This window comes from Dama dama, chromosome 20 (genome assembly GCF_033118175.1).
Source record: "Dama dama isolate Ldn47 chromosome 20, ASM3311817v1, whole genome shotgun sequence".
Lineage (NCBI taxonomy): Eukaryota > Metazoa > Chordata > Mammalia > Artiodactyla > Cervidae > Dama > Dama dama.
Genome location: NC_083700.1, coordinates 9,339,141 through 9,363,756, shown reverse-complemented (window position 1 = coordinate 9,363,756; position 24,616 = coordinate 9,339,141). Strand labels below are relative to the sequence as shown.

At 38.5% G+C, this 24,616-nt stretch overlaps 1 protein-coding gene across 3 annotated transcripts in view; it reads left to right on the top strand.

Moving 5' to 3' along the window:
• Positions 1-5,030: 5,030 nt before the first annotated feature.
• Positions 5,031-24,616, top strand: part of ATF6 (activating transcription factor 6) — a 255,115-nt gene continuing 235,529 nt past the window's right edge. Inside the window, exons 1-5 of one of the 3 annotated variants that reach the window (XM_061120257.1) lie at positions 5,031-5,058; positions 5,476-5,766; positions 18,240-18,316; positions 21,978-22,065; positions 24,075-24,181. In XM_061120257.1, coding sequence (XP_060976240.1) covers positions 5,046-5,058; positions 5,476-5,766; positions 18,240-18,316; positions 21,978-22,065; positions 24,075-24,181 — 576 coding nt within the window. In that variant the 5' untranslated portion in view covers positions 5,031-5,045. Of the gene's footprint in view, positions 5,059-5,475; positions 5,767-8,224; positions 8,256-18,239; positions 18,317-20,232; positions 20,366-21,977; positions 22,066-24,074; positions 24,182-24,616 lie in introns of those variants that run through there. The other 2 variants (XM_061120258.1, XM_061120259.1) reach the window with 2 other exon arrangements.

Here is a 24,616-nt window from a genome sequence, read left to right as displayed (position 1 = left end):
TCTTTTTGCTGCTTTTGTTCTGGAATTGCGGTTATCTGAGTTTTTAGAAACACATGTTTAAGATACTTTTGGAAGTAATCTGCTTAAAGAAATATGTTAATGCTCGGTATGTTTCTAATGATGAAGAAAATTAAATGTGGAGTAACTGCATATCAACCACATTTTTAGCCTGGTGTGTTAGAGTATTGGGAAAGGTAATATGTCCAGATTAGCTTTTTAATGTGACCTCTGGAGACTGGAGTTTATTTTACTCATTGATAATAGAACTGCACCTGATTAGATGTTTGAACATTTACATGAGATCAGAATTAGCTAATAAAGTAGTCCATGTTCTTAATACATATTGCATATCTTCACATGTATATAAACACCAACATGGAAGTTACTTTAAATACAAAGAAATGTGAATCACCATCCTCTTTAAAAGGGTGGGGCTGTTATAGTTGACTCTTGAGAGTATCTCAGAATAGGACCTGGAGCCTTTGGCAACTTTAATACATTTTTCTTAGGAGAAAAAATTTCTCTATTTCTGTCTTAGCTTTCATAATAGCTGTTTACCTCATTACTTTGTAATGTTTTCCAGAAATCTTATTAAAAACAATTAGGTTGGACCTTTGCCTCTTTGTGGGTAAAAAGTAGTTGAGTAGCAGCAGTTTCATACTGTTCAAGTTACCTGTCCATGACACTGGCATCTGACACAGAAAATTACATAGATTTTACTTTAATTTATAATTGTCAATTAAGTAAATAGTTACTAAGCACCTGTTGTGTGCAATTTGGTGATACATTGAACAAACTAGATAAAACCTCTGCCTTGTAATTTACACTGTTGCCAGGGGAATTGACAAAATAGTATCTTTGAGTGATAATTAATGTTTGCCAGTGAGGAATTGGGATACATGACTATTTATGTAAATTTTGAAATTTTGTGAAACATCCTCTAAGCAAGATTTTTAGATTTATAGTCTTGAAGTGTTTTGTTTTTTTCTTTTTTGGCAGGGGGTAGGGATGGATAGAAAATCCATTATGCCTTTGTTCTCAAAAAAATCTTTTCAATATTTAGGAATACCAGTGTAAAACATTTGGATTTATACATTTGTTGAAAACAGCAGTGTTAACCTTATTTCAGAGGCAGTGTGGTACAGTGAAAACAGTACTGAAGTAGAATTATTAGAGAGTGGCTCTAATCTGGCTCCACTGATCACCATCTTGTTGGAAGTGAGCAGGTCTTTTGAGAATGGAGTCATTTTTTGTCTTCATGAAATGAGATTAATATATTCTCTGCTCTCCTGACAGGGTTGTTTGAAAGGTCGTTTGCATTGGCTTTAATTCATTTTTACCTAAAATGGAAATAATGATAGGATCCACATCTGAGTTTTTCCGAGGATTTTTGTGATACAGTGCTGACAAAGAACTTTATACAGGGCCTACCTACTAGCAGTCAACAGTTTCTCTTAAAATAGCTGCAATTAATTGAGTACTTTTGTGCCAGTCACTATCCTAAACACTTAATGTATATTTAATCCTCAAAACAGCTCTGAAATAGACCCTATTCCTATTTTACAGGCAAAATTGAAGCTCAGAAAGATTGTCACTTCCTCAGCATAGCTATCTAGTGAACCTAGATTAGAAGTAAGATTTGACTTACTCCAAAATCTGAGCTTTTAACCTCTATTGTTTGAGTTCACTGTTCAGGGTGATATTTGTTTTAAAGATACACTGAAAATATCAATCAGACTAAAATATAGTACTGATGAAATGCAGTTTTTAACTAAGCTGCACATTCACTAGTCAGGCATTCTACCAACATTAGCAGGATTCAGACAGTACAAAATTGAAGTTTACGTTCTATTTGTCTTAATATTTAGAACTTAAAGCTACTAAGCTATTAAAATGTTTTAATCTCTTATCTTGACAAATACATCTTCATAATGACCTGGAAGACATATGAGTTTAGAATTCTCTGACTGGAGTTTTGTGACAAAATATGGCAATGCAATGAGAATTGGCTTCTACCCACAGATTGCCCCTCTCCCTACCCCTGGATTTGTCCACAGGGACCCTGTCCATATGTATTATTTGGACTCCTGACCTCACATTTCTAAGCTGTCTACACTCCTGGCATACACTATTGTCATAGTTCTTCAGGAGGTCAGAGGCCTGAGCAAGGCGTGGAGCTATTTGTGTTAGAAGTGTATCTGGAGGGGGGTATATGTCCCTGCTGGGCACATCACTTGGGCATCATGGATTCTTAACCTGTGAGAAGAGATACTACCAGATGCCAGAGTAGAGTCCTAGGTATGGATCTAAACATAAAATTCTTTGAAATTTTATTTCTCTGCCAAGGTGTCTAAGTTGAAAGCAAATGTATTATGTTATTTGATAACATTCAACAGGTATGACTTAAAAAGATCTACAAACAGCATATTTCTTAATGAACATTGATGTTTCTTTAAAAAAAAGTCTCCAAAGAAAAGATTTTGCAGAAACAAATGAAAAAACAAAACCCCAAACCTATCAAACCTCTAGATATTACAATCAGGAGACTCACCAAGTGAAAAAATTTACAGGAACAAATGAAGTTTTTGTTTTCTTTTGGCCCTGCACAGTGGAATCTTAGCTCCCCAACCAGGGTCTGAACCCAAAAGAGTGAAAAGTGCTTGGTGGTGAAAATGCAGAGTCCTAACCACTGTACTGCCAGGAGTTCCCCCAAATGAAGACTTAAGAATTCCCCAGATTCTTTTGTTTGCTTGAAAATTTCCATATTAAAGGTTAATTTTAAAATGGTATGCTTCCCCTGTGGCTCAGATGTAAAGAATCTGCCTGCAGTGCAGGAGACCTGGGTTTGAGCCCTGGGTTGGGAAGATCCCCTGGAGAAGGGAAAGGCTACTCACTCCAGTATTCTGGCCTGGAGAATCCATGAACTGTATAGTCCATGGGGTTGCAAAGAATTGGACACGACTGAGTGACTTTCACTTCATCTAAAATGATGATAAATAAAAAATAGATTTTAAAATGTTAAAATAAAAATAAAATGTTAATGTTTACATACAAGAAGTCATTCTACACAGAAAATCCTAGAGGATTTACAGTAAGGAGTTTATAGCTCCGGGTTGAGCATTTGACTGCACACAATTCAGTAAGGTTAGTAAGGTTTTTTAATACAAAATTGCTGTATAAAAGTCAATAGTGGTACTATATGTCAGTAATAACTGAATTTTTTTTTTTAAAAAGGATGTGTAAAATGAAACTATAAAAATATGGAAAGAAAAATTCCCTCAGGAGAGGGATGGATTTCTTATGCAATATACAAATAGCAGAGATCATTAACAAAAGATTGATAAATCTGACTACATTGAAATTAAAACCCAAAGGACAAAAATCCCATAAACAAAGACAAATGTCAACCTCAGAGAAAGTATTTGCTACATACATACGGGTTAAATGTACACATCACTGAGAGAAAGAAAATCCAGTAGGAAATTTTATGAAAGATATGAATGGGCAATTCACAGAAGAAATAAAGTTTAATGAATATGAGAAGATGTACCACCTCTTTAATTGTCAGGGAAATGTAAATTATAGTCACACCCTTCACAGGCAAAAAATAAAAGTCTGATTACATCTAGCGTTGGTGAGAATTTATCACTGCTAATGAGAGTGTAAACTGATATTATTTGGCAAATAGTACTCCTACTTCATGAGCCAGCAAGTACCTTAAAGGACATTCTTGCATATATGCACAAGGATACCCATACAAGGATATATTTTATGTAACAGTAAAATGTTGAAACCATCCAATGTCCATCACTAGGGAAATGAAAAAATTTATGGAAATGCTATATAACAGTTAAAACATATCAAAAAATAATGTTGAATGAGAAAAGTGATTTGGAGAAGACTAGTGCTAAACGTTTATGTAAATTAAAATACCCCAAAACACTAAATGTATGTATTTAAACATATTTAAACATGATATTAAACATATTAAACATATTTAAACATGATAAAAATGGACTTTAATGGTTACCATAAAATTCGTAATAGAAGTTGTCTGTGTGGATGAAGGGGAAAGAAGCAGAGGAAAACAACATATCTCAACTTAATCTGCAATGTTTAATTTCTTATGAAAAATCTGAAGTGAAAATGGAAATTGTTTATGTTTGTTTATTCTTGGCAGTAAGCACACACAGTTTTGTATTATTATTATCTCCACTTGAATAAAAAACTAAAAAAATTTAAATTAAAAACCGAAAATTTTCTGGAGTGAAGTCACGGCGATTTTCTTAAAAAAAAAAAAAAAAAAGACTAAGGTATGTGGTATATATAGAAGATTCTTGGTGGTTTTATTTTAGTTTTTGTGGCAATTTTTGAATTTGCAGTTGGGTGAGAAAAAAATCTTATAAATTTCACCTGATATGAAAAATGATTAGTTAGCTGATGACAGAAAGAATCACCTTTAATGTAAGATAATTCTCTGTTTTTTTCCCGGGTTTGCTTCCCAGGGCGATTCTGTGTGTTCCGGATTGTGTAATCCGTTGTAATCATCCAGCCACGAGGAGTTTTGAGGATTCTGGAAAGCGATGTTTTGTTTAGTAACCGAGGGAAAGATTCCACTTGGTCCTAAAGGTATACGTGTTTTTTCCTTTCTTGTGGTGGTTTTTGCCATACATCGACAAGAATCAGCCATGGGTGAACACGTGTTCCCCATGCTGACCCTCTCTCCCACCTCCCTCCCCATCCCATTCCTCAGGGTCATCCCAGTGCACCAGCCCCGAGCATTTGTTTCACGCATCGAATTTACGTGTTCTTAGGTGGAGGTTTTTATTAAATATTCGACCACTGAAATGCTTTAAAAAGAAATTTATTCAGTAGCGGGCTTGAAACTTTCATCAAAGTCAGCTCAAGTTTTCAGTTAGAGTTTGTGATGTATGTGGCTTTTTTAAAACAAAATCGATCCATAAGTTTTAGTAGTAAAAAGACTCGGAATTTACATTATTACAGGTCTTAGGGTAAGGTCTCTAGGACTCGCTCGACTAGGTGCTATGCTTTGGAAATGTATGTTTAAGGCGGTGAGCTGATTTTTATTTTTGGAAAGTTCATCTTTTATATTTATTTCGTTTAAATTTGCTTAAATAAAAGTAGGCTTTCTAGAAGTACGATTCGTAGTATATTTGCTTATCTCAGATACTGTGCCAGTAGAGAGGAAGCTCTAACGAATGTGGAAAAGTAGTAGTGTATTTTTCTTCCACACATTTGTGTATATGGAGAATTTTTACATTCATAGTTAAGTTATTAAAATTAAACCAGATTTACTTTCTTAGTCTCTAAATTTTGTTTTGACATATCTCCACCGTGGAATGAAATTCAAGGGGCGATGTTCAGAATGGTTTTTTTCCTCATTTTTCAAAATATTATCAATATATATTATTTAAGCGATGTAGTGTTTGTGTCTTTCTTTTTCTCTTAAAACAGCAGAAGAGAAAGTGCCGAAAACTCCAAAAGGGAAAAATACTTGCTCAGTGATTTGTTTAAAACTAGCTCAGGCTCTGACGTCCCTCGTGCGGCAGCAGCAGTTTGTCTCCGCTCGGCCACCGTCGCGTCAGCGTTCCGGGGTATTTTGTCCGCCCGCCGCCGCCGTCCTAGGACTAGTCACCGAGTTACTGAGCAGGGGAGCGTGTGTTTCGGGGGAGCCGGCCGGCGCTGCCGGCACCATGGAGTCACCTTTTAGTCCGGGACTCCCTCACCGGCCGGATGAAGACTGGGGTGAGTGGGCTCTGAGACTGTGCCAGGGGTGGCTCCAGGTTCCTTCCTCCTACTTCCGCGCCCTCTCGGTGACAGGTGTGGACGAATCCTGTCGGGGAAGCGAGGGTCACTCGTCGCTTCCGTCCGTGGTCCTGGTAGAGTATACCTGTCGGTGTCTGTCCTGGCGACAGTGAGTGTAAAATATTGCCTGATTGGAATTACTGTCGCGTTTGGCTGTTTCCTCTGGGAAAGTACCAGGTGATGATTTGGTGCGGCGAGTACGACGTCATTAGGAAGCTTAGGGCAGGGTGGCCGTGACCCCCGAAAAGGCTGCAAGGTTGTTTCTCAGAGTGTGCGATGTGGGCGATGCTTGCCGTGGAATGTTTGTGCGTGTGTGTACACGTTTGGTGTGTCTGAGAGAAGGGGAATCCTTTTCTGAGCTTCCACTATTGATCGAGGCTGATGTCCATATTGGGAGAGAAGCAAAGCACCCTAGCACCTGACCTCAGTTTGCTGTTCATCTACACCTAACGCTTATAAACGGGTGTAATCCTGATTGCTCTCCGGATACAATTCTGAATTTGCTTGTTACGGATATTTTCTTTGGCTTTGTGGCAGGAAGAGTAGGAATGGAATGTAGTCGAAATAAGAGTAGAGAAGCTTTATCATCAGTGTTTAGAGAAAACTTGTCCTTACCTTATAAGAATAGTAATATTCTTACCTTAACAGAGTAGTACTTACACTGTTCTTGAGCTTCAGTGTGAATTTGGGGTCGCATACTTCCCTGAATGAGTCCTTTAACAAACCTACACTATTCATCACCTTTAAAATTTTGGGGGAACACAGACTAACCTTCATCTTTTCATTGGACCATCATTGTCAGTAGCAAGAGTGTAATTTCAGTTCTCTTTGTTGAACTGAAGTTCTCATTTGATTTTCCAAGGGCAGAACTTCTGTTAAATTATATACTGTTAGAGATTTATTTCAATCCTTGGGTAGATTTTCTGAGGTGTTGGAAAAACTAGACTGTCTCTTATAAGAGTGTACTTGTGGTGTAAGTAGTATAAGCCTAGTATATTCTTATACAGTATAAGCCTACTGTATTTGGCTTGGTAAAACATACTTGGCTTTGGAAAATATATTCCTATTACAATAGGAACAGTTGTCATTTATTAAACATTTTGTGTGAGGTGCTCTGCTAAGCTCTTAGATGCACAGATAAGGAAACTGAAGCTGAGAGAAAATGAATGCTCAAAGTCTTATAGCTAGTGAGTGTCAGAAGCAGGATAAGAATCACGTTTGTCTGCCTCCAAAGCCTGTTAATTTAGTCACTATTTTATATTGCTTTCCTAAATTATTTCTACAGATTTGATTCTTATCAAGATACCCCCAGTTATTAATGAGTCTAGTATATTGGGTAGTTAGGATCTGTTTTCTCAGCTAGTCAACTGTTATATGTTCATGATGTTTCTTAAACTATAACTGTGGGATACTTCCTGATAGCATTATTATGTCTTCTGATACTCAGGCTGCATTTTCTTGACTAATCTTATCTGTTGACTCCTACTCTTAATGTTCTTTAACAGATCATTCAGTTCTTTGTAGTCGGTTCACTGACTCAGCTCGGGTATCTTGCCCTGCCCCTTCCTGAATATGCCCATTTCCCATGGTTTTCCAGGCTTCTCTTTTGACACTGTTAAATCTTCTCCTAATAGAACATTTTACTTCTGATTCCTCAGGTGTTCAGTAAGTAGGATAGGTTTTGCAGGCGCTGGAATGAAAGGTTACTTTCTGCCAGCATTTCTCAGTAGAATGTGGGTTCTTTTTCTGGGAGTTGCCATTTGGGGTGTTCAGGTACTTCACTGATTTGATTTTTTTTCTATATTACAAGCTGGCCAGTTATAATTTTAAAATCAGATCATGTAATTAGAACTTGTGATTCTAACAACTTTGAATAATTAAAAATGGCTTACTCAGAACAGCCTTTGACAAGATGTGCATATTCCTTTTATGTTGGGTAAGGAAATTTAGAGAGGCCCTGTGAATGTTTTCTGTAAAGATCCAGATAGTGAATATTCTGGGCTTCTGTGGTCATGTGTCTCTGTCCCAGCTGCTCAGTTCTGCCAGCAGTAGGATGAAAGCCGCCATGGACAGTATGAACAGCATGGCCCTGTTCCAGATCAGCTTTATTTATGGATGCTGAAATTCTGTTTCAGTGTAATTATTTTTAAATACTTGATAGAGCTTATTTTTAGTATAGTTTTAGACTTACAGAATAATTGAGGGGTTAGTACAGAGTGTCCCCACCCCCAAGTTTCCCTTATTGGTAGCATCTTGCATTGATGGAATAAATTTGTTACAGTTCATGGGCCAGTATTGATACATTATCATTAACTAAAGTCCATAGTTTATAATAAGATTCACTCTGTTCATTCTGTGTTTTTTTTTTTATTGTTTTTCAGTCTCTAAGTCATATCCAACTCTCTGCAATGCCATGGACTGCACTGTCTGTGAGTTTGCTCAGATTCATGTGCATTGAGTCAGTGATGCTATCTAACTATCTCATGCTCTGCTACCCGCTTCTCCTTTTGCCTTCAGTCTTTCCAGGCATCAGGGTCTTTTCCGGTGAGTTGGCTTTTCACATCAGGTGGCCAAAATATTGGAGTTTCAGCTTCAGCGACAGCCCTTGCAATGAATATTCAGGGTTCATTTCCTTTAGGATTGACTGGTTTGATCTCCTTGCAGTCCAAGGGACTCTCAAGAGTCTTCTCCAGCACCATAATTCAAAATCACCAATTTTTTTGGTGCTTAGCCTTCTTTATGATCCACCTCACACATCCATATGTGACTGCTGGAAAAACCATAGCTTTGACTATATGGATTTTTGTTGGCAAAGTGATGTCTCTGCTTTTTAATATATTGTCTTGGTTGTTACAGGTTTCCTTCCAAGAAACAGCATCTCTTACTTTCATGGCTGTAGTCGCCATCTGTAGTGATTTTGGAGCCCAAGAAAAGGAAATCTATCATTGCTTCCTCTTTATGCCCTTCTGTTTGCCATGAAGTGGTGGGATCGGAGGCCATGATCTTAGTTTTTTTAATGTTGAGTTTCAAGCCAGCTTTTTCATTCTCCTCTTTCATCCTCATCAAGAGGCTCTTCAGTTCTCCTTCACTTTCTGCCATAGGTATCATCTGCATATCTCAGGTTGTTGATATTTTTCCTGGGAATCTTGATTCCAACTTGTGATTCATCCAGCCTGGCATTTCCCATGATGTACTCTGCATAGAAGTTAAATAAGTAGAATGACAATATACAGCCTTACACTCCTTTCCCAATTTTGAACTAGTTGGTTGTTCCATGTCCAGTTATAACTGTTGCTTCTTGACCTATATACAGATTTCTCAGGAGACAGGTTAGGTGGTCTGGTATTCCTATCTCCTTAAGAATTTTCCACAGTTGTGATCCACACAGTCAAAGGCTTTCGCATAGTCAATGAAGCGGCTGTTTTTCTGAAACTCCCTTGCTTTCTCCATGTTCATTCTGTGGGTTTTGACAAATGCATAATGTCAGTATCTACCATTATAGTATCATATGAAGTAGTTATGCTGCCCTAAAAAATTCCCTGTGCACCACTTATTTGTCTCTGCCTCCTTCCTCCGAAGCCCTCTGAACAACCACTGATGTTTCCACTGTCTCCTAGTTTTGCCTTTTTCACAATGTCATATTACTGGAATGATATAGTATGTAGCATTCTCAAATTGACTTCTTCATTTAGCAAAATGCATTTAAGATCCCTCTGTCTTTTAGTGGCCTGATAGCTCATTTCTTTTCAGCACTGAATAGTATTCCATTATATGGATGTACCGCAGTATCTTTTGAGCTCCCGTAACAAAATACCTAGGTAGCTTAAACAATAGAAATTTATTTTCTGACAGTTGTGGAGGCCGGAAGTCCAACTTCAGGTGACAGCATGGTCAGGTTCTGGTGAGACCTCTCTTCCTGACTTACAGCCAGCGATCTTTTTGCTGTGTCCTCACAAGGCAGAGGGGTGGAAGGGGAAGGAAGGAGGGAAGGAGGGAGGTAGGTAGGTAGGTAGATAGATCTAGCTCTTAGTTTTATGAGGCCACAGTTCTAGCAGATTAGGGCCCCACACTTGTAACCCCATGTAAGCTTGATTACCTCCTAAATACCATCCTACCTCTGGATGCAGTCAGACTGGGGGCTTCAGCTTCTAGATTTTGGGGGGACACGATTTGGCTAAAGGCACACAGTTTGTTTATCCATTTACCTGCTGAAAAACAGTTTGGTTTCTTTCAAATGTTGGCAATTATATATAAAGCTGCTGTAAATGTCCATGTGCAGCTTTTTTTTTTTTTTTTTTTGCTGTGCCATGGAGCTTGTGGGACCTCAGTTCCCTCACTAGGGATTGAACCCAGGCCATGGCTATGAAAGTAACCACCAGGCCGGGCAGCTCCCATGCACAGCTTTTTATGTGGACATACATTTTCATATCATTTGGATAAATACCAAGGAGCATGATTACTAGATCACACAGTTAAGAGTATGTCCAGTTTTGTAAGAAACTTTTCAACCTGTCTTCCACAGTCGTTAATGCCATCTTGCATTCCTGCCAGTAGGGAATGGATATTCCTGTTGCTCCGATCCTTGCCGACACTTGGTTGTTGCCAGCGTTTCAGATTTTAGCTATTCTAATAGATGTGTAGTGGTATCTCATTATTTTAGTTTGTAGTTCCCCGATAACGTGTGATTTGGAGCATCTTTTCATAAATTGTGTTTGTCATTTGTATATCTTTCCTCTTCTCTTTCCTTCCTCCCTCCCTTACTCCCTCCTCCTTTTTCTTACATTTGCGCAACAGCCACTTTTTTTTTTTTTTGACCACATGTAAGATATATGTACCAAGATCAGAAGCTTTGTTCTGCCACTGTGGTTTCTTTGATAACTTCAGTGTCTTCTGTGAAAGTTCTCTTTGCCTTCCTGTGTTGACCAATACCTGACACCCCTGATCACATTTTCCCCCTGAAGTCCTACTGAATGGTAGCTGTTTTCATTCTCAAAACCTTTCCACCATTAGGGTCCCTGAAAGTGGGTTAACTGTCTTTCTTGTTCTTCATTGCTGCTTTTTGATCATTCACTGTTCGTCTTCCCTAAAAAAAATCCACATCCAGGCTTAAGTTTCACATTGTCTCACATGCTGTCCTCTACTTGTCCCTGTTATAGTCATCTTCTGATTTCTGGTTCACTCTCCCTCACTTTTTGAAAAAATTTAGTTCTTATTGTCACTTACTTCAACACTCCTTCCATCAAGATTCTTCGCTGATTTCAGTATTCTCAGAGAAAGAAAGAAAGAAAAAAAAAAAGTGAAGTTGTTCAGTCATGTCTGACTCTTTGTGACCCTGTGGACTGTAACCTGCCAGACTCGTCTGTCCATGGGATTGTCCAGGCAAGAGTACTGGAGTGGGTTGCCATTTCCTTCTCCAGGGGATTGAACCTGGGTCTCCCGCATTGCAGGCTTTACCACCTGAGCCACCAGGGAATCCGTCTCAGAGAAGATCCTTCAAATACCTTGACCTCTCATTTCCTGGGTCTCCTCTCCACCTTCCGCCCTGTCTTAACCATTTGCTTTCCCGGTCATAAGCCTCAATCTAGTCATTACTAATAACATAATCTCAGTTTCAAACATCCCTCTCTGACCATCACCTTTTGTCTTACCGGCTCACTCTATTTAGTGATCCAGTGGCACCTTCAGCCCTGCTGAGATTCTGTCATCTTTTCCTTGTCCCTCATCCCCTTTATGCTATCACTTTCCCCTTATCCAGTTTACAGTACATGGACAGTCTCTAACCATTGCCTCATACTCTCAATATTCTTTGTCTCTCTCCTGCTTTGTAATTCTCTCTTTGATCAACCTCAGCCTTGGTTAAATCTAACTCTGCCTACTCCATGAATGCCCTCAAATAGCTGAAAGTGCCTGAAAAAAAGAAAATTCAACCATGCTGACTGGTGTCACTAAATTTATGATTCTAACCTGCAGTAGACCTTTGATTAAGTATTGCTCAGCTGATCATATGTCCCTGGTCCTCTCACTCTGACGGTTGTTTTTGTAAAGTTTCTTCTCTCTTCAAACCTCCAGCACCTCATCCTGAATCCTTTGAATCAGAAGAAAATTGCCCCAGTCTCCTACTACCTTATTTGCCCACCCGCATACCAGCATATTTGCCTTCTCTTCTGTTGGTGGGAATGAGAGAGCCGATCACTTCCATGTGTGTTTAAGAGTCCTCCTCCTTTATTCGAGAATATTGCTCAAACTCTTCTTCCTTCTGTTCCTTGAATCATCATTTCCCTCCCTGCATGTAATTGCTTCTCCTATCTAGAGTGAAAAAAAAAAGAAAAACCCCAAACCCGCTTCAAATGTTACTTCCCTTCTAACTGCCACTACATTTCTCTTTTTTGTTTTACAGCAGAATTCTTTGTTAAAAAATGTCCATGTTCACTGACTCCAGTTTCTCTTTTTCCATTGTCTCTTGAACCCACTCCAGTCAGGTTCTACCGCTTTGCTAAAACAGCTCTTTCTAAGGTCACCACTGATTTCCAGTGGCCATTTCTCATCTTATAAGAAGTAAAGGAATAAATAAGTGGTCAAAGTGGCTGTCAGGTGGGAAAGTTTGCTGAGCAAATGAGACCGAATAGCTACCATAGTTTACTACTAGTAAATAGTAGTAATCTAAATAGTAGTGTGGGATTGGTGAAGAAAACATAGAAGTTGGCAGTAAATTTCAGAGATACTTCATAGGTAACCAATACCACCACCTCCTTATGGATCCTTCTAAGGTATTCTGTAGATATACAAGTGTACTTATCAACCCACTATCAGTTTTTTAAAGTATTAGCAAACCACAGAAAAGTTAAAAGATCAGTATTGTGATAACCTATATTTCCCTTATCTAGATTTATCAACTGTTAACATCCTGCCATACTTGCTTTCTCTCTCAGTATTACGAACACGTCCTTCTTCTTTCATCATCTGAAAGCAGGTTGCAAATAATACGAAACTCCCAAACACTTCACTGTGTATTTCCTAAGAAAAAGGAAATACCTATTTTTAGAAAGCATGAATTTGTACTAATACTCACAGTTCAAGGACAGTAGCACAGACACAGAGTTCTTTCTCGCATTATATACTTTTGCAAGTTTTTTTCTTGCATTATATAGTATTGAAAGTTTTTTTCTTCTTATATTATATACTTTTATTTCTGTTTTACTCCTGTGGAAATCCTGATTTCCAGTAACATCCTGTTTTCATGGGCTCACTTTAGATGCTATGTTGAAAATAGACTGAAGGAAGGTCAAGGGCAGAAGCAGGGAGACTATTTGGAGGCTACTGCAGCAATCCATGGAGAAGGCAATGGCACCCCACTCCAGTACTCTTGCCTGGAAAATCCCATGGACGGAGGAGCCTGGTAGGCTGCAGTCCATGGGGTCACTAAGAGTCGGACACCACTGAGTGACTTCACTTTCACTTTTCACTTTCATGCATTGGAGAAGGAAATAGCAACTCACTCCAGTGTTCTTGCCTGGAGAATCCCAGGGACAGGGGAGCCTGGTGGGCTGCCGTCTATGGGGTTGCACAGAGTCAGACACGACTGAAGTGACTTAGCAGCAGCAGCAGCAGCAATCCAAGTGATTTATGATGGGAGAATGGAGGAAATGGAAGTGGTTGGATTATGGATCTGTACACATATGCATATGCATGTGTATATACCCATGTATATTTTTTATTCAAGTTTAAATTTTTCAGTAGTTTCAAACCTACAGAAAAGTTATAAGAACTGTACAAAGAATTGTTGCATGCCTTTTACACATATTCCCTAATTGTTCAATTTTGCTGTATTGGCCCCATTTCTTTCTTTAGAGAGAGAAGAAGACAGAAAACTGTGTTTAGATCATTACCCTTAGATACTGCTGTGTTTACCCTCTCCTCCCCCAAACAAGGATACTCTCCTATATCAACAACTACCATATACTCCTTCCAGTCAGGAAATGAACGAGGGTACAGCATTACCCTCCAGTTCACAGATACCATTCAAATGTTGCCATATGTCTTAGTAATGTTCCTGTTCCCTTTCCAGTCTGGGATCCTACCTACAAACCCACATTACTTTTACTTGTCATGTCTCCTGGAACGATTCCTTAGTCTTTCCGTGTTTCTGTATCCTTGACAGTGTTAGAGTGCGTATCTTTTGTTGTGTAAGGTGACTCTAGACCTGGGTCTGTCTTTCCTCATGCCCAGAATCAGGCCTTGAGTCCGTGGCAGGAATGTGGCAGGAATGCCGGGGACATGATGCTCTGTTCTCAGTGCATTGCATTTGGAGGCACACCACGTTGACCTGTCCCAAGGTGATGTTCACTATGATCACATGGTCACGTTAGTATCTGCCAGATTTCTACACCGTAGTGTCACTATTTCTCCTTTTACATTTGAATAGTATTTGGGGAGAGATAGTTGGACATGCCACCAATATCCTATTCCTTATTAAGCCTTCACACACTAGCCCTGGCCTCCATTGATAACGCCAGTCTATATCAATTACCACTCTAATGCCAAAGGGTGATTATCTCTAGACATTATGTCTACATTAATTAATTGACATTATACTGTAAGAACCATGAACTTCCAGATGTTCAAGCTGGGTTTAGAAAAGGCAGAGGGACCAGAGATCAAATTGCCAACATGTGCCAGATCATCAAAAACATAAAAGAGTTCCAGAAAAACATCTACTTTTGCTTTATTGACTATGTCAAAGCTTTTGTGTGGATCAAAACAAACTGTGGAAAATTCTTGAAGAGATGAGAATACCAGATCACCTGACCTGCCTCCTGAGAAATCTGTATGCAGGTCAAGAAGCAACTGTTAGAACTGGACATGGAACAATAGACTGGTTCCAAATCGGGAAAGGAGTACGTCAAGGCTGTATATTGTCACCCTGCTTGTTTGACTTATATGCAGAGTGCATCATGCAAAATGCTGGGCTGGATGAAGCACAAGCTGGAATCAGGATTGCTGGGAGAAATATCAATAACCTCAGATATGCAGATGACACCACCCTTCTGGCAGAAAGCAAAGAGGAACTGAAGAGCCTCTTGATGAAAGTGAAAGAGGAGAGTACAAAAGCTGGCTTAAAACTCAACATTCAGAAAGCTAAGATCATGGCATCTGGTCCAGTCACTTCATGGCAAATAGATGGGGAAACAGTGAGAGACTTTATTTTTGGGGGCTTCAAAATCACTGCAGGTGGTGACTGCAGCCATGAAATTAAAAGACGTTTGCTCCTTGGAAGAAAAGCTATGAATAACCTAGACAGCATACTAAAAAGCAGAGACATTACTTTGCCGACAAAGGTCTGTCTAGTCAAAGCCGTGGTTTTTCCAGTAGTCATGTATAGATGTGAGAGTTGGACTATAAAGAAAGCTGAGTGCTGAAGAATTGATGCTTTTGAACTGTGGTGTTGGAGAAGACTCTTGAGAGTCCCTTGGGCTGCAAGGAGATCCAACCAGTCCATCCTAAAGGAGATCAGCCCTGGGTGTTCATTGGAAGGACTGATGCTGAAGCTGAAACTCCAGTACTTTGGCCACGTGATGCGAAAAACTGACTCATTGGAAAAGACCCTGATGCTGGGAAAGATTGAAGGCAGGAGAAGAAGGGAATGACAGAGGATGAGATGGTTGGTTGGCATCACTGACTTGATGGATATGAGTTTGAGTAAGCTCTGGGAGTTGGTGATGGACAGGGAAGCCTGGCGTGCTGTGGTCCATGGGGTCGCAAAGAGTCAGACATGACTGAGTGACTGAACTGAACTGAACTGATACTGTAAGAAAGAGCTTTCTCTTTTTATTTCATTGTGGGCTCACTAATTGCTATTTGACTTAATGGGTTGTAATCTGGCTTTATTTTGAGGCTCAGATTTTCCCAGAATTGACCAGTAGGGGTTTATTTGTTAAATGAAAGAATTGTAAATAGGAGAAAATAAAAAGACACAAAAAAAGAGTCCGTGCATATCAGCTTCTTTGTTCTTTTGACATGTTCTCATCATTCTCCGAGAATTTCCTTATTTTCTGGTACAACAAGATTTTCCCAGGCCTCTTTTGCATGCCCCTGTCTAAACCCTGGAATCAGCTATTACTCTAAGTATTCCTTTGGTGGACATCTATTTAGGAGAGGATCATATTTAGTATCCAAGATCTGGAAACAGGATTTTTAAATACTGATGGGATGTCATCGCTTCTTGGACCTGTTAGCAGACAGAGCTAAGAAATACATGTATATATATGTGTGTGTGTGTGTACACACTTATACAAACATCTGTAATTCTTTCTGTGTGTGAGTATTTTAAAAAATGTGCCCATATTAATGCTTCTAATACCAGTCCAACATCCTAGGATTCTTTTATTCTCTTCCCTTTTCACGTTTGTAAGTCCTTTTTCAAACAGTGAGGAACCTAGCTCCAATTATTTTAAATATATTTAATCATTTGCTTTATCAAATAGCACATTTTTTTGGTATTCTCTCTTAACCACTTGGGCTGTTTTTTACATCTACTGCTCTGTGCCTCCTCCCACTGCCCCATTTTCTTGGCAGCTGAGGCATGCCGACACCTCCGCTAGGCAGCCCCCTCTCTGGCATCATCCTATTTCCTTGGGTGTCAGGCACATTTTCACAGATGATGACGCAAAAAACCCCACCACCCTCCTTGCTCTGCTGACATCTCTCTGTTCAGAAGAGCAGGGGAAGAAAGGAAAGATGGAAGGAGTAGGAAGGATGGAAAAGAAATGTAAGAAGCCAGATTACTAATACATATTTTGAAGACAGAGCTGACAGGATTTACTGGTAGATTGAATACAGAGAATGAGGAAGAGAAATAAACAATGACTCTTAAGGTTTTTGACCTGAGCTGCTGGGGTAATTGGATTGTCATTAACTGAGATAAAGACAAAGCCATAGGAGGTTTGATGAAGGATGATCTGAAGCTCAGTTTTGGCTGTGTTAAGTTTGAGGTGCCTTTTAGGTATCCAAGAGGAGATGGCGAGTACTTTGTTTATACATCTTGAGGTGTAGATTGGAAGTGTTTATTTAGGAATCCTTGGCATGTCCATGCTATTTAAAGCCATGAGCTCAGCTGAAATCACAAAGGGAGTAGAACAGAGAAAAGTTTTCACTAAGCCCAGGGACAATGTCATATTAAGAAGATGAGGAAGAACCAGCAAGATAGGACCAACCAGTGAGGCGGGAAGAAAACCAGGTGAGAATGATAATTTGAAACCAAGTGAGGAAAATGCTTCAATTAATATGAAAGGATCAACTGTTTCCAAGCTGTTGAGAGTAAGATGAGGACCATGAATTTACTATTCAATTTAGCAAAGGAGAGGCCATTGGTGACATTAATAACTGATGTGTATGCATGTGTGTGTGGGAGGGGAGCTTGGTTGGAATAGGTTCAAGAAGGAAAGGGAGGAGAGAAATGAGAGGCAGCAGATAAAGTCTTTCAAGGAGTTTTAGCCTGTGTATAAGGGACACAGTCACAGTTATCTGCTTATATGGGTTTTTTGTTTTGTTTTGCTCGACAGCTGAGTTAAGGTAGTCCTTTTCTGAGAGTTATATGAATAGCCTTTCATTATCACTGCACACAACATATTTTGCTATGTACTATTTTGTTTTAGGTTGGTGAAATGTTTCTACCATTGGCTGAGTCAAGGATAGACTGGTGGTGCAATTCCTATATATGTGAAGTGGGAAATCACCAGAGCAAATTTCAGTGGCACCGTGGTAGGGAGTACAGAGGCCAGCTTAGACTGCAAACTCTTCAAAGTACTTGAAGTTCTTAAGATGTTAGAGAAAACAGATACTTTACAGATTGTACAGTAATCAGCCTTGTGTGGCCTTATCAGCATCTTGACCTTCTGTGTTCATGTTTCTTGGTTTGTAATGCAGTCTCATTAGGAAATTGGAACATTGTTAGATTTGCTGAAATAAATTCAGTGATTTAGATAAGTTCTTTATTGTTTGGATAGAAAATGGGTTGTACTTTTAATTTTAAGGCATGGATGGTAAATACCTGATACATGTGCTGTCATATTCATGTCCTGTCATCACTGCTGATCAGCTGTGTCACCTTTTCTGTGCTGAGTCCAGATGAAGCCTCAGAATTTGTGTTGTTAATGTTCCAGAAAGTCACTATCAACTAGTCCAACATGACATGGCAGGACATTTTTTAATCCTTAGTATAATGGTTTAGTTCACAAGATAAAAAGTATGTGGAAAATAATACATAGGTTAGAAATCAGCTTTGCACCGGTTGTTATTCACACTGCTAGAAAGTCTGATGAGAAACTCTAGTAGAGTTGGCATAAGGACACAGCACTTATTCTCTAGTCAAAACGCTGAATTAACAGGAAATAACTATTGTTTTCTTTTGTTTCAAGATTCTGCCCTGTTTGCTGAACTTGGCTATTTCACAGACACTGATGACCTGCAATTGGATGCAGCAAATGAAACTTATGTAAGTATTTATTAGGGGAGAAATACTGAATAATGTGATATTTAATCTTTAACTATTGCAAGTAGATTTCAGAATAACACCTTTAGGCTGGTTATTTAAGTTTAAATAACTTTTAGGGTTAAAAATGAAAGTTGGTTGCCATTTTGTTGTCAGTGAATGTACGATTATAGAAATTGCTTTGGTCTTGGTATGTAGAGGACATGTATTCTAAGTCTGCCTTTGGCCCCACCTTGGAGAAGTTACTTAACTCCTACCTCTTGGTTTTTCCACATATTTTGCTGTAAAGGGAAACAGTGTGATGTTAAGGGATATATGTGAGTCATGGATTAGTTGAGAGAACTTACCGGGCATCCCAGGTGGCTCAGTGGTAAAGAATCTGCCTGCCAATGCAGAAGACACGGGTTTGATCCCTGGTCTGGGAAGATCCCACATGCCATGGAGCAGCTAAGCCTAAGCACCACATCTATTGAGCCTGTGCTCTAGGGCTCAGGAGCTGCAACTATTGACCCCACATGCCACAACTGTTGAGCCTGTGGGCACTAGAGCGCATGCTCTGAAACAGGAGAAGCCACTGCAGTGAGAAGTCTGCATACTTCAACTAGAGAATATCTCCCTCTCGCCACAACTAGAGAAAAGCAACGAAGATCCAGCACAGCACCCCCACCCAAAAAAGTAATAAATTATAAAACTTTTTTTTTAAAAAAAGAGAACTTACCAACTTCCGTTTTTAAAGTTACGTATCCTTAGTGTTGAAAGCTCTGAAACTGAGAAATGTCCTTACTTTTTGCTTTTGAGTAGTTAGAAGTATGCATAAAAGTTGTTATAACACTTTGAGTCCTCAAAAGTAGCTTAGATTTTTTTTTTCTTTTTTCCTTTTCTGGGTTATTATATGTGAAGCTGTTTGTCCTGAACTCTTATTTTGTTTTCTTCTTTATCGGATGAGGTGGTGTTTGACTTGGGAAGTAGTTCAAGTGAACAGAGTGATTTTATATGCACATCAATCAGGTTGAATATTTATCACTTATTTTTTAAGCTGTTATTAAAAGTAAAGCTTGCTAGGTGAGTTTGACATTTCTCAAAGAATAATTTAACAGCTGTTTTACCATGAATCAAGAGAGTGGAACACATGATTTTTTTTTTTAATCAATTCATGAGTTTTTTTGTTGTTGTTGTCTTAAACAATAGTCTTTATGTTTACACAAAGTAGTACAAAATGAGGCAGTTCCTCAAAGGGTGACTTGGAGCTAGAAAACCCATCCTAAGTGTGGAAGTGTTAGTATTTGTTGGTAAGTTGTGTTCAACTCTTTGCGACCCCATGGACTGTAGCCTGCTCAGGCTCCTCTGTCCATAAGATTTCCCAGGCAAGAATACTGGGGGTGGGGAGGGTGTTTAGTTGCTAAGTTGTGTCCGACTCTTCCAGCCCCATGGACTGTAGCCTACCAGGCTCCTCTGTCCATGGGATTCTCCAGGCAAGAATAGCAGAGTGAGTCGCCATTTCCTTCGCCAGGGGATCTCCCCGACCCAGGAATCGAACCTGGGTCTCCTGCTACGAGGGAAGCCCATGCTGGAGTGGGTTGCTAACTCCTTCTCCAAATGCATGAGATTTTAATGGTTTCATTTACTCTATGAGATGCTTTATAATGTCTATAATTAAGTTGGTTTTTAATATTGACTGGTTGTTTAAGCGGCTGATGTTTTTTTCATAACCTCCAGAGCCTAGTCTTCAAGAAACAATATATTATATTTGAAAGATTCATGGAAATATGGTTCTGATTTTATAACTAACATTCTGTTACCTCAAAGAAGTCATTCACTCTTTCAGTTCCTTAGTTTTTCTGGTATAAAATAAAAGATTGGATTAAATCATCTTAGAGGGCCCTTTATAGTTTTACAACTATCATTCTTCTACATGGCAGTACAGTTTCCCTTGAGAAGTTGAAGAAGCAGAGTATATAATATAGTATCAGCATGTTTGCCTGGAAAATCCCATGAACGGAGGAGCCTGGTGGGCTGCAGTCCATGGGGTCTCGAAGAGTCGGACACGACTGAGTGAGTTCACTTTCACTTTTCACTTTCATGCATTGGAGAAGGAGATGGCAACCCACTCCAGTGCTCTTGCCTGGAGAATCCCAGGGACGGGGGAGCCTGGTGGGCTGCCGTCTATGGGGTCGCACAGAGTCGGACACGACTGAAGCGACTTAGCAGCAGCAGCAGCATGTTTTGCTTTACAATAAAATGGGCCTGTGAAATTTCCAGCCAGATAAAATTCTTATGCTGTAAAAGGTATTTGACTTTTTTGGCTGAAGATTGAGTATGAAGCATCCCTGAAGTAGGTCATGACACTATTGAGCATGTTACAAAGGATTGCTAGTAATCAGGCAAATATTGCTCAATTTACTTGGACTACGAAAGTTTAAAGGTTTTTCATTGTGAAAGTGTGAATCTATGTATAGATTCAAATATGAGGAAAAAAGCAAAGGAGATTGATTTAAAAGTTGTTTGTTTTATAATTTAAGTAGTTTTTTCTTTTTTCTGTGTGCACTTTCACGTATTCTCTTAACTTGCACTAATATTTTCTCAGTTTAGGGCAGTATGATAAGAAAAGTTTCCCTTCTTCTGTTACATTTTCAATAAAGAATAAACCAAATAATAGACATTTGAAAGAATAATATTCTAGAAATTATTACCAGTGATTGTTAATAATTATTAGATTAATCTTTCCTTTTTGCCTGAGGGCTACTTTCTTTTTTGTTACTGTTTTATTATTTGTCACATTAAGTTAATACTGACTACCTTTTGACTTGTTGTACTGTTTATATATTAAGTTTCCTTCTGTTCTTATCTCTGTGACTTCAGACATTTAAAATAGTAGTGATACTGTCTTACGTGATATGAGGGTTCTGAAATCATGTGGTAGTTCTTTATTAATGTATATGGTAGGAAATGGTTATAACCCAGAATACACTTACATTTACATTAAAAAAATTGTCACCTAAATGAAAAGAAACTAAGAGCCCCTCTAAAAGGTTTATTGACCCCTATTTGAGAAACTTGGTTTTATCTTCTAGGATTAAAAAAAATTTAGAAATTTGAAAACTATAGACCAGTAAAAAAGATAAAATTGCCCATCCTCCTATGGATCTCTTCCTTCCCCCATAACCATTTTAATATTTGGTATATTTGAAGTTTCAGTTAGTCTCTTTATGATTCCTGAATGTCTTTTGGATACATCTGTATTCTTTCCATTGCATATAGAGATGATTTTATAAATAGGCATTTGCTTTGACTTTTTTTCCTTAGTGACAGTGGGAAAACTTATTATACTGGATCTCCTTTATGACAGAACACATGCTTTGTGTTAATATTTTGTGACTCTTGTAATAGTCTCTTTTCATTGAAAAGAATGAGACCAACTAACTCTTTCAGATAGATGTTGCCTCCATTACCTCCTTCCTAGTTGTTACTGCTGTGCTTTAAGTAACTAAATTGGTTTATCTCTAAGGCATCTAAGATATATTCTCAAGATGAATTGATTAACTTAGAAAATTATTTTTACTAATTTGGATAATAGCAGTTATTTTTGGCAAGTTGTTTCTGTTAGTTTGGTTTCTGGATGTATATATTTTAATCTGATATTCTTTTGCTGATTTGAAATCTACAGGAAAGTAATTTTGATAATCTTGATTTTGACTTGGATTTGATGCCTTGGGAGACAGGCATTTGGGATGTCAACAATCAATTCTGTACAGGTAATGATGTATTTCATTGATAAAAACTTTAAATGGATCCATATTATTTTATGGTTTGGTAATAGTCAAAATTAGGGGGGTTATTGGGCTACTTTTATTTGTTAAAAAATTCCAGGGACTACATTCTACTTCTGGTATGGCCGAGCATACATAAATTTCTTGCCAAAATAGAATTTCAGAGTTATGGCAGAGTCATATAATGAATGAAAATTTTATAATTCAGAAATATCAATTTTGAATTATATGTAATACTCTGTAAGAGATTAACCTATCTGAGAATTAAACAGGATTTAGCGTATCAAAGGGAAGAGACTTGGGATTATCAGAACCTAGGAACTTAGTGTAGCTGCCCCATGTATACACTTCTGAGGAGGAGACACTACCTGGATAATGCCAGTATCTTCAAGGGGCCCACAGAACTGGGTTTTGGGTGTGCTGAAAAAAGCTAGAACCTAAAGCAAACTGTCCCTTCTGGGATAAAGCTGATGGAAGGATGAAAAAAAAATCCCTTCTCCCCCATTCTACCTTAAGAAACATCCTTCTAGAATCCCCTATTGACAGGACCTAAAAGGAAGCCAGCTGGGACTTGTATTAATTTTCATCGCAGACTATAGAGGGTGAACTTGGAGCTGAGAAACAGTGGGTAATTAACCAGCACATTTTTCCCATCTAAGTTACAGTCCTCCCCCTCTGCTGCAATTCCTGTTCCCCTTCATTTTATATATTAGTATATCTTGCTCAGTTCCTTTCTTTCCTCGTAGAAAATGGACTACACAAGGTCAGCGTTCTCATTACTATTGTGTAACAAACTTCTCTAAAACTTAGTGGCTTAAAACCAACCATTTTATAAGGCTCCCAGAATCTATGGGTTAGGAATTTGGACAGGATACTTCAGGAATTTCTTGTCTCTGCTCCATGGCGTCCAGACATCATTTGGGAAGATTTGCAGTTTAGGGTAGCTTGACGTTTGGGGCTTGAACTACCTTAAGGTTTCTTCACTCACATGTCTGATGCCTGATCTGAAATGATTTGAAGACTTGAACTGCCAGTGAGAGTGCTACCCATCATCTTTCTAAATGTCCTGGCTTCCTCAAAACCTGGCAGTCTTGTGGTAATCAGAATTCAAAGGCTCAAATGTGAGTCTTTCAGCTACCTAATGTAACCCAGACTTGGGATTCATATATCATTACTTCCATACTCTATTGATTCAGGAAGCCATAAGCTCACCTAGATTTAAATAGAAGAGAATATAGTCACTACTTCTTGATGGGGAAGTGGTAGGATCACAGTAAAGATCATGAGACATGGTAGGTATTTTGCTCCTAATTTTGGAGAACACAGTCTGGCACAGATTCTTCTCTCCCTCCTTCCTACCCTGTTAGAAATTTGATACCGAGGAACACTGCCTGGGCTGAAGTTAATCAACACCATTTTAAAAAATAGTTCAAAAGATAGGAACATTTTTGTATTGTAATTGTATTGTCAAAAATGCTTTCCACAAAAATTCTTTCCTGTTTCTTATGTTTTAAAATTATTTTGGGAGAAAATCTATAATTTTTTGCATATGGCATAATATTCAAAAGACACAAAAAGTCTATAGAGTAGAAAAATGTCTCCTTTGGCTTTTGTCCCTCAGCCAGCAAGTTCTGCTTCCTGGAGACAAGCACTGTGACCAATTTCTTAAGTTTATCTTTCAAGAGAATTAGTGCAGATGTTAGTAGTAGTATGTGCATATGTATTTATATGTATATATTAGGGTCGCAAAGAGTCTGACATGACTGAGCGACTGAACTGACTGATACACATATATACATAAATATAAATTTATTACACAGATGGAAGCGTATTGGATATACTGTTTTCTGCATTTTGAATTTTCAGGTGATGATATATTTTGGTGACCTTAGCTTCTATATCACTGAATTTTGAGAATAGATTTAACCTTCTTTCTTATTCGTTTTATTCTGAGTTTATATTGTCCAGTGGGAAAATTTTTGCTTCTTTTCCAGTTAAAGATATTAAGGCAGAACCTCAGCCACTTTCGCCAGCCTCCTCAAGGTGTTCAATCCCATCTCCTCAATCAGTGGACTCTTACTCATCAACTCAGCATGTGCCTGTAAGTCACTGGTCTTTTACAATGATTTTGGTTATAGTGGAATCTGGGAAATATGTATATGGGGAAGGAAGTTAACTTTTATTAAGTGCTAATATAAATCTTATCTCTTTTAATCCTGAGGAAGGACCTTGAGGGAGTTAGAAAGTTGTTAGTCTCTTTGATTTTGCCATCCTCCCCTTATGTTCTTGTCTTTATAATTTCGTTGTTTCATTTGTTTCATTGTACTCTACCAGCATCCAGTATTTGTTTATTTTTTGAGCTTACTGTCTTTTCTCCATGCTACACTGTTTCCTCCCTATTAGGGTATATGTTCTTTGAGGACATGGTCTGTTTGTGTGACTCCTTAGCCATAAAACCTAGAATGGTCTCCTTATTTCAGAAATGCCTAGTACTATCTTTTGAATGAGTTAGTAAGGGTTTTTACAAAACCTTAAA